Source organism: Amblyomma mixtum, chromosome 2 (assembly GCF_055824585.1).
Source record: "Amblyomma mixtum isolate Tamu chromosome 2, ASM5582458v1, whole genome shotgun sequence".
Taxonomy (NCBI): Eukaryota; Metazoa; Arthropoda; class Arachnida; order Ixodida; family Ixodidae; genus Amblyomma; species Amblyomma mixtum.
In genome coordinates this window covers 144,645,452-144,657,988 of record NC_143013.1, presented here as the reverse complement: position 1 = coordinate 144,657,988, position 12,537 = coordinate 144,645,452, and the positions used below count along the sequence as shown (strand labels likewise).

At 44.3% G+C, this 12,537-nt stretch overlaps 1 protein-coding gene across 1 annotated transcript in view; it reads right to left on the bottom strand.

The window, feature by feature from the left end:
• LOC149361145 (uncharacterized) overlaps positions 1 to 12,537 on the bottom strand; it is a 157,956-nt gene that overhangs the window by 72,716 nt on the left and 72,703 nt on the right. The window contains exons 18-23 of the mRNA XM_089572591.1: positions 12,022 to 12,169; positions 10,252 to 10,369; positions 8,015 to 8,115; positions 6,473 to 6,544; positions 5,730 to 5,836; positions 5,186 to 5,258 (exon numbers count right to left, since the gene is read on the bottom strand). Coding sequence (XP_089428717.1) covers positions 5,186 to 5,258; positions 5,730 to 5,836; positions 6,473 to 6,544; positions 8,015 to 8,115; positions 10,252 to 10,369; positions 12,022 to 12,169 — 619 coding nt within the window. The remainder of the gene's footprint in view (positions 1 to 5,185; positions 5,259 to 5,729; positions 5,837 to 6,472; positions 6,545 to 8,014; positions 8,116 to 10,251; positions 10,370 to 12,021; positions 12,170 to 12,537) is intronic.

Genomic DNA, 12,537 nt, shown 5'->3' with positions numbered 1-12,537 from the left:
TACCTGTGGTCAAAAATATTTTTTTACGTGTCACACGAAGGAAGTTTGTTTTTTCTTTGTTTAAAGCCATGTCCCATTTCTGGCACCATGCAAAAATGTTAGTTAGAGAGGTGTTTAGGTCAATCCGGTGATTAGGGCATGTAATATCTCGGTACAGCAAGCAATCATCCGCAAACAATCGAATCGCTACGCCCGGAACAGTTGTGTCGACAATGCCATTTATATATAGTAAGAACAATAAAGGTCCAAGTACACTCCCCTGAGGCACTCCAGAAGTGACTGCAAGAGCGGCCGATTCCTTTCCATCAATCGAGACATACTGCTTACGGTTAGTTAAATAGTTTGAAATCCAGGTAACTAATATCTCAGGAAGGCCAATAAATTTAAGTTTAAGAATTAATTTATCATGAGGGACTTTGTCAAAAGCATTACTAAAATCTAAAAATATTAGGTCAACTTGGCCATTACTTTCTAAAGTCAATGCAATCGAGTGAACAATTGTCACTAATTGGGTTACTGTTGAATACCCTTTACGAAAACCATGCTGAAATTTGGATAAAATGGAGTGCCGATTTAGGAATTCATTTATGTGATCAGCAATGACGTGTTCAATAAATTTACAGCAAGATAAAATAACGGAGATTGGGCGGTAGTTTGACAGTATTAAACGATCTCCTTTCTTAGGTACAAGGATGATTCGGGCGGCATTCCAGTCAACAGGCAATTTCCCAGTTCGCAAGGATGCTTGAAACAGAACATACAAAAACTTTGCAACTGATTCGGCATATCTTCGCAGAAAAATGTTAGGAATGTTATTAGGGCCACATGCTTTTTTGGTTTTCAAGTTCAGTAGCATAGAAAATATCCCAGCGTAAGAAACAGAATTGGCTTCGTTGTCATGAAAGTGTGCGACTATTGGGGTACATGAACTGGAATTCGAAAAGACGCTTTGAAAATATGTATTAAAATGCTGCGCAATGGCTCTCTCGTCAGTGATTATGGAACTGTTGACTGATATCTGTGACACAACAGCCTTTTTTCCGGTTATGTAATTCCAGAACTTTTCTGGTGTGTTCTTTATAAAGTTTGGTAGCGACGTACTGAAATAGTAATTTTTGGAATCGCAGATTGACTGTGAAAGATTCTCCTGTAGTTTCTTGATAATGCCTGGTTGCACTCGCTGCTTTTTTAATCGTTTTATTTCGCACTTCGTTTATTTTGCGCTCGTTTTATTTTGAGCACACTCACGACTGATTGGCTTCCTTCTTTTTTAATGTCACTGCAAACTCCTTTTCTTAGCCACTGCAAACACTTTCCTTAATTCACTGTTCACTTCTGCTGAACCCCCACCACCATCTTGTTCACATCGCATCATTCTTCTTCTTTTGCTGCTTTTATTAGCAGCAGCGGCACTGCCTAAGACATGCCAAGGCACCGTCCATTTTTAGTGGTTCATGTTTTGCGCGAGGCCGTTGCGACTCAGCGACGCGCGCAGGTTGTATAGGCGAGCGCTGGTAGCTCTCCATGATGTCAGCGGACGTGGCATTTTTTTGCGTCGTCCACCTTCTGTTCTCTTACGCCACCTAGGATGACGTCGTGAAAAGTTCGGCCGCACGGAGGAAGGAAACATTTAAGGAGAGGCGATTAAATCACATTTTTTGAAGCCGGAGGTGGACTTCTTCCCTCTTAACGAACGTTAAAGCTCTCTACTCAACTTTTTGAAGGAAGGATGAATACTCTCTATACGATTGGTGGTAGTACCAACTTACGTGGCTCTCTCCGAAGATGAGCAATAACTATAAAAAATGCGATTCATTGTCAACTTTCAGCTAGTAGGCGGAGTCCCGTAGTCTAAAATAGTGGTTAAAAGACTTAAAGGGGGGTGAGATCCCATTAAGCGCTACCTGGGCTATTTACGAGTTTCACGGTCTATAGAGGGCGCCAACAGCCACGCAATATGGCGCAATACAGGATGATCGCGGTGGTCGCGAAAAAGCTTCATTGCATTTGTTCAGTATTTATTTTACGGACTCGACGTCAACTGCTTGTACGCTTCAGGGGGGGGGGGGGGGGGGGGGGGGGGGGGGGCTCAGCGAATTAATAAGTTCAGCACTGTGGTTTTGGATTGAAGGCTAAGGTGCGTGAAGAACGCCAGTTTGGTGCCGAACGCCGAAAACCATACCTATCACACAATACGCCTGGTCGACTATGAAAGAACAATCGAGCCAATGAAAAATTTGTTCCCGCCTTCAGTTTATTTTCAATTGACGCTGCAATTACGTGCTGCTCCAAGCAGGGCTGCCGACCAGCTCTTTGTACTAGAAATGAAGTTCGACGGTACAATATTCCGGCCGCGTTAGTTTTCGATTCAATAACTATAGCGCATTTGACGGAACAGAAGAAACACAACAGAGCGCAGACTATTCGTACCCCTTGGAAACGACCCACAAAAAATGCAAAAGTGGCCTTTGTACAAAAAAATAAGTTCCACTGTACAATATGTCGGTCGAGTTGGTTTTCGACTTCCATAACTACATAACATTTCACGGAAGAGAGAAAAATGCATACCACTGAGCGCTGCCTAATGGCACCACACGGAAAGGTTCAACATATGTGTTGTGAGTCCTTTCTTACCAATAGTCAGTGCGCTGTTTTGTTTCTCCTTCTCTGTTTCTTCAGATGCTCTGGAGTTCGAAAACCAGCGTTCCCAACATAATGCACCCTGCAACTTCATTTCCAGCACAAACGGCACTTTTCCATAGCCAGCGCTATTTTGTGCTTATTCTCTGTGCCGTCAGATGTGCTGTAGTCATGAAGTCGAAAACCAGCTTTCTGAATATATTGTACTGTGGAACTTCATCTCTAGTATAAACGGCACTTTTGCATATGTTGTGGGTCCTTTCCATGTCGTACCAATAGTATAAGCTCTATTGTGTTTCTTTGCTCTGTTCCGTGAAATGCGCTGTGCTGATGGAAGGAGCCAACCTACTCGAGGTAAGGGTCTCGTTGTCCAGAAAACCAGGTGTCTGTGTTATCGGCGTCGGCATTGTGGGCAAAAAATGATGAGCATGACTCTGGCAGGTGGGGCCTATACAGCAACCTAGGAGGCAAGTGGGTCACCTAGGTCAACTGACCTTGCGGCATCATCCCACGCTGCCCACCGGATAGTGAGGAAACTGCCCATCATGACAGGTGGAAGTTAAACTAAGGATTGGTTGCTCGGAAGGATCACACTCGGCCGCACAGGGCCCGCAGCTGTGAGCACCTGCATTTGCAGGGCTGTCCCGCACCGCTTAACCACTGCTCCAGGAAGGATATGAATGGTTCCCAAGCATGTATGAACGTAAAGTAGAGAATGACATTCTGCATATATGGGAGTTAACCCCATGAGCTATCGCATCGTATCTTTAAGGCGGAGGTTAAATGTCCCTCCAATTTTTAAAAAAATCATTAAGATGTGGTACCTTTAGCCAACGCTCTGTGGTGTGTCTTCTCTATTCTCTCAAATGCGCTGTAGTTAAGAAAGCTTATTTAAAAGTGCTGCAGCTGCACTGTTACAGGTTATCAATGGTAAAGAACAAGCTGCATGTTCCCAACTAGCAACCGCATTGAACTATGCACTCCCATTAGTAGGACAAAGAATAAGTGTGCTGAAGAAATATCTGGCAAGAATGGTGTAGTACTTAAATTTCAGCCCACCAGCTTAATTGCCAGTGAAATTGGGGAGCTGAAATACTTGTAACTGGTAAATATGTTCCGCATTAAACCAGTTCAGTGTTCATCACGTGCAGCCGGATATTTAGGCTTAAAAGCAAGGTTTGCTGTGATACGTGATGTCAAAACTAGCGATTGATTTTTTAGACTACACATTTGGCGTTTTTTTAGTTCAACAGTGAAATCATTCCGTTATACCCCCACAAGAGAGGCGAGTAATGTGCACGTAGGTTGGTTGCCTAAGAAGACGTGATTTGAATCTAAACGCGCACCATTCGCCGGCCTTGTTCAATATGTGGTGTGTGCGGGGATATAGAACATTATATTATGTTCTGCCCAGAGTACAACGCGGAAAGGTATGTCATGTTGGCTTCCTTCAAGAGGACAGGTGTCCTTCACAGTACAGTTCAGGACATTATCTACCCGAGTGGAAACCAGATATGCAGAAGAGAGGCTTCACGCCTTCTTTGAAAATTCCTGCAGGACACTAATCTTGACTCTAAAGGGTGACAGCAGGGACGGTCTATGGTCTTCTGTGATTTAATGTGTGTGTAGATGGTGCCTTCTGGAGTGGTCTATGTTATTTTGTGAGTGAATGTGTGCATGAATGGTGGCTCTGCAATGAGCTATGTTCTACTGTGACTGAATATTTGTATAGATGGTGACTTCTGGAGTGGATACTGTTGTGCTGTGAATGAATGTGTGCATAAATGGTGACTGCGGGAGTCTCCTATGTTCTATTATAAGTGTCTGTGTGCATAACGGGGCAGATCTGACCGGTTTTAGGACATTATTAACATATAAGTGACGCTACGGTGGAGCGATTGCCGGCAGAATAAGCAAGGCTAATTCCACCTGTAGCATCACACAACTCAACTCAACTCTCTACAGCTTCGCACTGAGTAGCCTGAATCGGCGACCGGCTCATGACAATAGCATCAGTAGGGATTGCATACCTCACGTAAGAGATGAAACACATGTCTTTTAAAACGTTACGGTTTCCGTCACTGGAAAAAAGCTCTCATGATAATCAGATATCTGAACCAAGCGCAAACCAAATCACGGGGAATAAACATCACGCATTGGTACAGAAAAATTAAGTGCCGGAAGCCATCGCTGGCTGCCGCCCCTACCTTTGATGATAATGCAGATAAGGACTGTTCTACCGCGTATCAGCCCGTTAGTCTGGGAAACTCCCGAATTTTCAAGGTAAATTTAAAATACATCAATAAATCTCAGAGCATTCATAATTGCTATTGAAGTTTTTAAAATAAATTTATAACAGTAATGAAAATATTTAAAAATTTATATTTATGTTATAGAAAATTTATAGAATACACAAAATTTACAGTAAGTTTACAGTTTTATTGAAGCAAATAATAAATTTACTTTTTATGGAAAACTGCATAAAATCTTCAGATGGCTGACCCATTCCCTTTCTAAAATCAGCTAAAATATAAAGTACACCTACCCGAGCGTAGGCGTCGAAGGCGACACGCAGAAGAGATGAACTCAGTGGCGATGCGGCTCCTGGAACCACTTCACTGTGAAAATAAAGGCAGCAGGCATGAAAAGCTTACGTTGAGCTGAGTGTGACTGAACATATTGTATTAATTTTGGCACAAGTGCAAGGAAATGTAAGAGAAATGCTTTAGGTGTTTTACTAAAGGGGAGGTTTAGAATCTCAATGGAAACAACCCAATGCTTTCGCGACGACAACATTGCATTATTCGAGGACGCACGCTGATTTTCCTATGCTTGCGACGGATGTGGTCGGAGAAATCAAGCAGGTAGCTACCGTGAGTGTCAGGGGGGCCATCGATGTTCTGCTCAGTTAAGTTTCCTCTTGTCCAACCGATCAACAGCATAGCAGCAAGAACACTGATGTGCGTTTTGTAGCCAAACAAATGTGGAAGCAGGGATCTCTAAAGCGCTCAAAATCCTAGAAAATGTCAGGCTCATTTAGTACTCAGTAAGGCGGTGTCATTGGTGCAGTAGGAATACAAGATCCTCACGACAAATTGGCTTTGGTTAGCACTTCTTTCCCGCTCATCAAGCCGTTGTTGAATTCGTGCATCATCTCGCAGTCGGACTCCCTGAAGATGGTCGTAACTGGTCGACACTGCACAGCAGAACATTCCATCACTTTTTCTCCGAACAACTAGACAAACATTAATTTCAACACACTTCAGCTTTAAGTAGGCGCGTGATCTGGCAAGTATTCAAGCCATTTGAAGTGGGACTAGCTTTTTCAGGTGTGAGCAGCGATATCTACGTCATCCGGCTTCGTTTTGCTATTCTTTTGCCTTGAACGCCATTTTTGCTTCACGGGTGCCTCGCTTCTGCTTCAGCCTCGCATTGCCTGCTTCTAAAACTTGTTTGATCTCGCGTTGCGTTTCCATTTGCGTGCTGCGCCCTTCTGAAGAACTAAAATTCTGCGCACTGGTCCGATTGTCGAATACTTCGTCACTCTTTGCTGCATCCGTTTTAAGACGCCTTTTTAGGGCGAACACATACAAGGCAGCTAAATGTGTATTATCGGTGACCATGCAACGTTCGATGTGTGGAGAAAAACGTCTATTTCTCGTTACTTTTCACCCACGGCATGTCGCCACGTTCTTCGGAGATGACAGTCGAGTTTTCGAGGCTGTCAGCACGCACTGACCGTTAAAGCTGATGCAAAACAAGTCAAGCTGAGGAACCGTTCGTTTAAGTGCTGATTGTGTATATTACTTTTTTCTCTTAAGCAGGAACGTACCTGAAGCATGAAGAATTTATCTCCTCTGATGGCCCACTCGATGTCTTGAGGTGTGGTGTATATCCTTTCGATCTATTAAAACACGGGCATTAAAGCTGTTAGCATAAAAACTAAATATCGAATATTTTCACCCAGGCTTCAATTAGAGAAATGCTATTAAACATTGTCTGTGGTGATGTCAGCAAAGGTAAACATTTCCTGACGACGACGCGCTATTCGTAATGTGAAAAGTATCTTGACTTATCTACAAGCGCAAACTTTCAACGATACTTCCCAACACACAGGAAAAAAAGATCCATCGTAATTACCAACTATTCGACTGCTCACACGATATGCAAGCCTCAAAATTCTGCCCACTGAATGCAGCAGTACTAATGAGAGGCTAATGGTCAAGTCAGAGACATGAGGGTGATAACAATGCGTATATATTAAATTTTAAAGATCAGTTTCAGTATTTTGCAAATTCCTCAACCTTGTTTCTATGGAGAAGGCTAGCTGTAAACAAGATGCATAATAATCGCATACGGAATAAATTATTCAGTCATTTAACCTGGTAATGTATCCTATAATTTATCCTGGTATCCATAATTTAAAAATGGTATTTCAACAAATTCAGTTTTACACTCACGACATGAACACTCTCATCGATATTGGGAAATGCGTCTGTCAGACGGACGGTTATCTTACTGTCTCATAAGGCTGACATAAATGGACACTGTGGTACCAAAGGAATCAGAATTTTTTTGCTACCTGATGAAGATCAGCTTGAGGCACATATTTTGACTGTGCTCTTCGCGCCTTCCATCTTTCGCTTTTAAATCGCCTCATCCCTCCTATCCAGTGCACAGTAGCCAACTCGACACCACTCTGGTTAATATCCTTGCATTCCCTCTTTCTCTTTATCTCTGTCTCGCACATGGCCCGGAGTGAAGTCTAGCGTGAGAGCATTCCCTGCAAAGACATCCACTTCATCGAAGATTACGAGCTAAACACACTAATTCAGAACCGTATTCGAACAAATTCGATAGAAACCTAGAATTCTCCTTATTCTTATTTACAGATTATGTACACTTTATTGAGGATTACATATGGTGTGAAAGCTCTGCTTGCGGCAAGAGCCCAAGGCTATGCATAGTCCTGGTCAAATTCGACCATCTACATTTCTTTAGTGTGTGAGGCAGACCTCGCCACGTGGGTGTTTTTATATCTCGGCGTTGTTAATGAGGATCCGCCCCTGCAGGAATCGAACACTGGAATTGAATATCGTTAGCATAACACATATAAGCTAAGCCATCGGTCCGGGCGTTCAATTTTGCAACGGCGAAAACGTTACTGTTCGAGGCCCTGAAGATGCCCAACCTTAGTTTTTTATGGCCTTGTGGTACCTGCGCCCGGGCATCTATTTTGTTCTTCTTGCAATAGAGCTTCAGCAGTTTACCCATGAAGCAGGAGGTGTTTCTTCTTCACGTAAGGTCAGTCCCCGGGCGTTATCAGCACGTCCTCATATGAATATTAATGAATCGAAGCCCTTTTCTGGTTTACCTGCGTGCCGACATAGGCCAGCTGTTCCACGTTTTCCTCTGAGATGCAAGCAGCTTGGGCCTTGTCCGCATCCACTGATAGCGTGACCACACCACCAGTCTCTGAAAACATGCACAGCATCAGACACTCAGAATGGCAGCCCCAAGTCTAGGTCTCAAGTAAGTGTAGGTCCTCACGGAAAAGTCAAGTGTATGCTCCTACTTGGCCATCAGCCCACGGGACTAGTTTCATGGAGAGCTCTGTCCACTGGCATTGTTTTACCAACTGGTTGAGCAACTCGCAGAGCTGCCATCGATGAGGACGGGTGAGGGGATGTTGCTTTCGCAAATCACAGCCTCAGATTCAGCGCCGAGTGATGGCGAAGACAGTTAGTGCTGGTCCTTCCCACTTCGAAGTTTACGAGCCCTTAGCCACGTTTTTATCTAATGTTATCGTCTTTACAAGGGTAGTTAATTGATATAGAGCCGAGGGTATTTAGAGTTGGGAACGCCGTTCCTCTTATTATAGTGCTCTGCTCCTCGTCAAAACAACGCTGGAGCTTCACTACCGGTCGCGGTGCGGACACCCTATTGAGTATAGGTGGACAGGACAGCAAGGGGAGCAAGGCAGTAGGCTGCGTCACAACGCCAGGACGAGAGGGATGTCGCAACGTGCGACATAAGTAGCACGGATCAGTAATGGGTGGGGAGCACAACCGCAGTCAGCTAATGTTGAAAGGGTACGGCACTGTTACAAAGAAACAGACCGTCAATCTCGCGCTCTCGTCGGATCGCTTTGTAGCACTGCTATCAATCCATCATGGGAGTCGCTGCGATCGATGGTAAGGCAACGCGTAAGACGGCTCAGAGGTAGTCTTCTTCCCATTACCATGGCAGCATGCTCTGGCGCATACTCGTAATGCAGCTGCTCAGCCGGCGGCAGAGGGCATCGTTAATGGTAGAGGTGACCGATAAGGTATTTGTAATACTCCTATTGCAGTGACAGCTGGCAAAGGCATGGTTCCCGGTATTGCGGCGTCGGCGTCATGACACCGCTGCACGCTGAGTGGTCAGCATGCAGTGGCTTCAGGCACGACGTCACTGCAAACTGACGCACTGATTAGGGCACATGCAGTGACGTCCTACGTGACGACACTGCAGCATAATAACGTCACCTATGAGAGCACGGTGATGTCGCACATACGCTACCACAGGAGAAGACAAATAACAAAAAGCAATATTATATTCACTACTCCCAGAAGCTTTCTTCGAATCTCGCGTTGCGCAAGGCTACCCGTCCTGGCAGTTTTTTTTTTTTTTGCGTGATTACCATTTTCAAGCTGGCATGCGGAACAGGCAGTAGCGGCAGGTTACCAGGCGTTGTGAGAGCGGAGCATGAGAACACTCTTTCCCAAGGCAGTAGCGAACGCTTTTAATGTTGTGCAGTCTTTGAACCATCCCTCTGCTTGTAGCATTCTTAAGCGAGAAGAGACGCAACATTCAAATACCCGTGTTCAGACACGGGGTGGGGCTCATACTGATTTATGTTGGAAACAACGAGATATCATTTCTTCTGGTGCATTGGTAGTACGGCCTCTTCGCGATCTGGCAGCTGCAGAAAACCAGTTTACCTTTTAATATGACCAATCAATCATACCAGCTCCCAGTCTAAGTGCCCTTTTTCAAGAACCGCTTAGGAATGCGAGCGATAAGAACAGGAAGGAGTAAGAGCATCCTCCCATCATCCAAAATTTTAACGCGTGGCAATGAGCCTTGCTTCTTTGTCACGATCTAACACCTCGTTGTTACCTTCTAGACTTTGTGACTTTAAAAATCTGTTATTGAGCATAATGTGTTTTGTCCTAGGTAAGCTACACGAGACGCAGAAGTCATTTTAGGCCTAAGAGAGTGTAGACGTTCAGGCTTTCGCATCGGCTTTTTTCTGCCAAAAGCAACCAAACAAAATTTTTCTTACATGATGCAGGTACCAGATATTTAAAGTATCTCTTTCTGAACCTATATTTTTTTTAACTTGTTAACATGGTGGCGCATTGTATACCCGGTTTTAGCATGGCTAAAGCAGCAGCGACACTCACAGCGCTAATACAAAAGCAATTTATTTAAATATGGTCTTGCACATTTCACAGTATCATAGTTGCCTTCGGCATGGCAGTTACACTGTGCCCACCGCAAATTATGTTTCTCAGCGGTAGTGGGAGACAAGGTGTTAACGTAACCTATAGGCAATTTTATTCTTACCCGATGAGGCTGTGTACACTGATTTGCGGCCCAGCTGTTGAGACTGAATGCGAGGCCTTTCCGCACCCGTCCTCTCCAGCGTGAACGTGTCTGGTTCGGCAGAAGCAGACACTACGGACTGCATATGTGAATAACAGGCATGCGGCGAGTGTTATAATCGAGTTAGAAGCAACAAAGGCCTCTGAGATGAAGGGGAAAGTACAACCATGAAACAATTTCCCTTATCGTTTGAACTTCAAGAGTGCCGCGCAGTGTTCTAGCTGTACCGAGCACTCACTTGTTGGCATGCCTAGATGTCCTCCAGGGCATGGCGAATTGGGGAGAAAGACTGAAATATTGTTTAAGACGCACACTCTTCTACAAACAATGGCTATTGCGAGCACAGATGTCGGAAAAAAAGACATGACGGCGTTGAGGAACACACTGAAGAGGATAGCCTTTTATTCACAGTAAAGAGAAAGAAAGCCGCAGGTAGTCTGCAGCCGTGGCCAACAAACACTTGTTACGATCTTCAGGAATCAGCAACATTTCCTTAAAAAAATGATGTTCTTTGGTTACGAGGATGTACAGAGGGCAAAACACATGTCTAGAACACGCTCTGAGCGTGTTTCGGGCGTAACACGCGATAACTAGCTATTAGGTTTGGTTAAAAATGGTCTGGATGTAAACATGGGCTGTTAAACTCAGAATTTCATCGTCATTTTTTGCCTTCTTGGTTGCAGCGGTTTTGGTAGCTCCGGAAAGCAGAGTTTGGTTGTTCTAGGCATGTGTTTTGCCGTCTGTACTCCAGAATGCGGCGACGATAAGTTTAGCTCTTTGTGAATAGATTGTATTTAGCTTTGGTATAAAAAAAAATCAATCGGTTGCAGCTAACCAACTAAAGCAAGCCTTAATATGATTAATTTAATGACAATTAGTCTGTAATGATTCCAAGACCCACCCCGCTTTGTTGTGTATTAGAACGTCTCAACGATCATCGCTTTATAAACCATAAATGTGCACTTTAACTACAAAGTTCAGAAAGAAACACAATAAACTCGGTTTATCATACCTTCGGTATCATTTGTGTATGAGTGCGCAAAAATATATTTCAGAGCGCCGTTGACGTGAAAATCGCACCCACCCTTGGACACCATTAATCTAACTGTTACTGTGTTCAGACGCGAACCGTTCACCATTTGCTCGTGTCTTTCACACTGGCAGTTACTATAGCCCGTTCAGTCCAAGAGTCAGTATTGACCACTGTTGATGAGGATTCGATCACGAAGTTGCTCGCGCGATTTGCACGTAGAATTCTCGCAGAATTCTGGTTTCCTAGGCTAGTTCGATTTGCACCTTTGTAATTCTTGCAGCCTACAAACACACGGGCTGCCAGAAAAAGGAAGGAACACACATTCATACACAGAATTTTTAATCGTGTGTGGTTTTCCGCTACCGTGCGTTTCCAAAAAAAAAAATAGTTGATCCGCGCCGTGTTTCTGTGCCTTTTTCTAGCAATCGCATGTGTTGAGCATTGTGAGAACTGTATTTTCTACAGTTGAGCAAGAACGTTACTAGTTTAGTTTCTCAAGAAACGTGTAGCAATAGGACCATTTTTCTTTATGCTACAGTGTAATAAACGAGAAAATCAACCAGCAATTAAAGCGAAAATGAAAGCAGTGCTCGCTTTGAACTGTAAATACATAAAATAAACCTATGAGAAATTCTGACCACGGAGATCTTTAAGGGCGCGGCTAACAAGCTTCGCGGAAAAGAGCAAGTGTCACATACCTCGCCCAGCCCATAATTGGCCGTGACAGTTATCAGTGCCGGGTTTCCGGTGAAAGGGTCACAGGTAAACATGACGCCTGCAGCGGCTGCGTCAACAAGTTCCTGTACGACCACTGCCATTGGTACGTCCAGAGGCTGCCCGTACTGCCTGCAAGTTTTTCGCTTGTATACTTGGAGAACTGGATTTCTCTCACATTCGCCAGCATCAAAAATTAGCGGGAGTCAAGACGTTTCCCAGCATTGGTTGCGACACCAAGAGGCCATCTAGGCGTTTTTCGTCACTTCCAGTTTTCTGACGAGTATTTCAGCTGTTACTTCCCGATGTATCACTTCACATATTACGTGACGCCACATGACATGACATGCTTCTCATGGCCAAGCATGGCATTTCATGCACAGGCATGCATTTCACCCCACCTACGGACCAAGTGTGATGAAGTGACCTGACAGATGGCATCGACGCAAGTGTAACACTGTACTCCGCCAGACGAGCAGTCTAACTCCTTATGCTTCGCA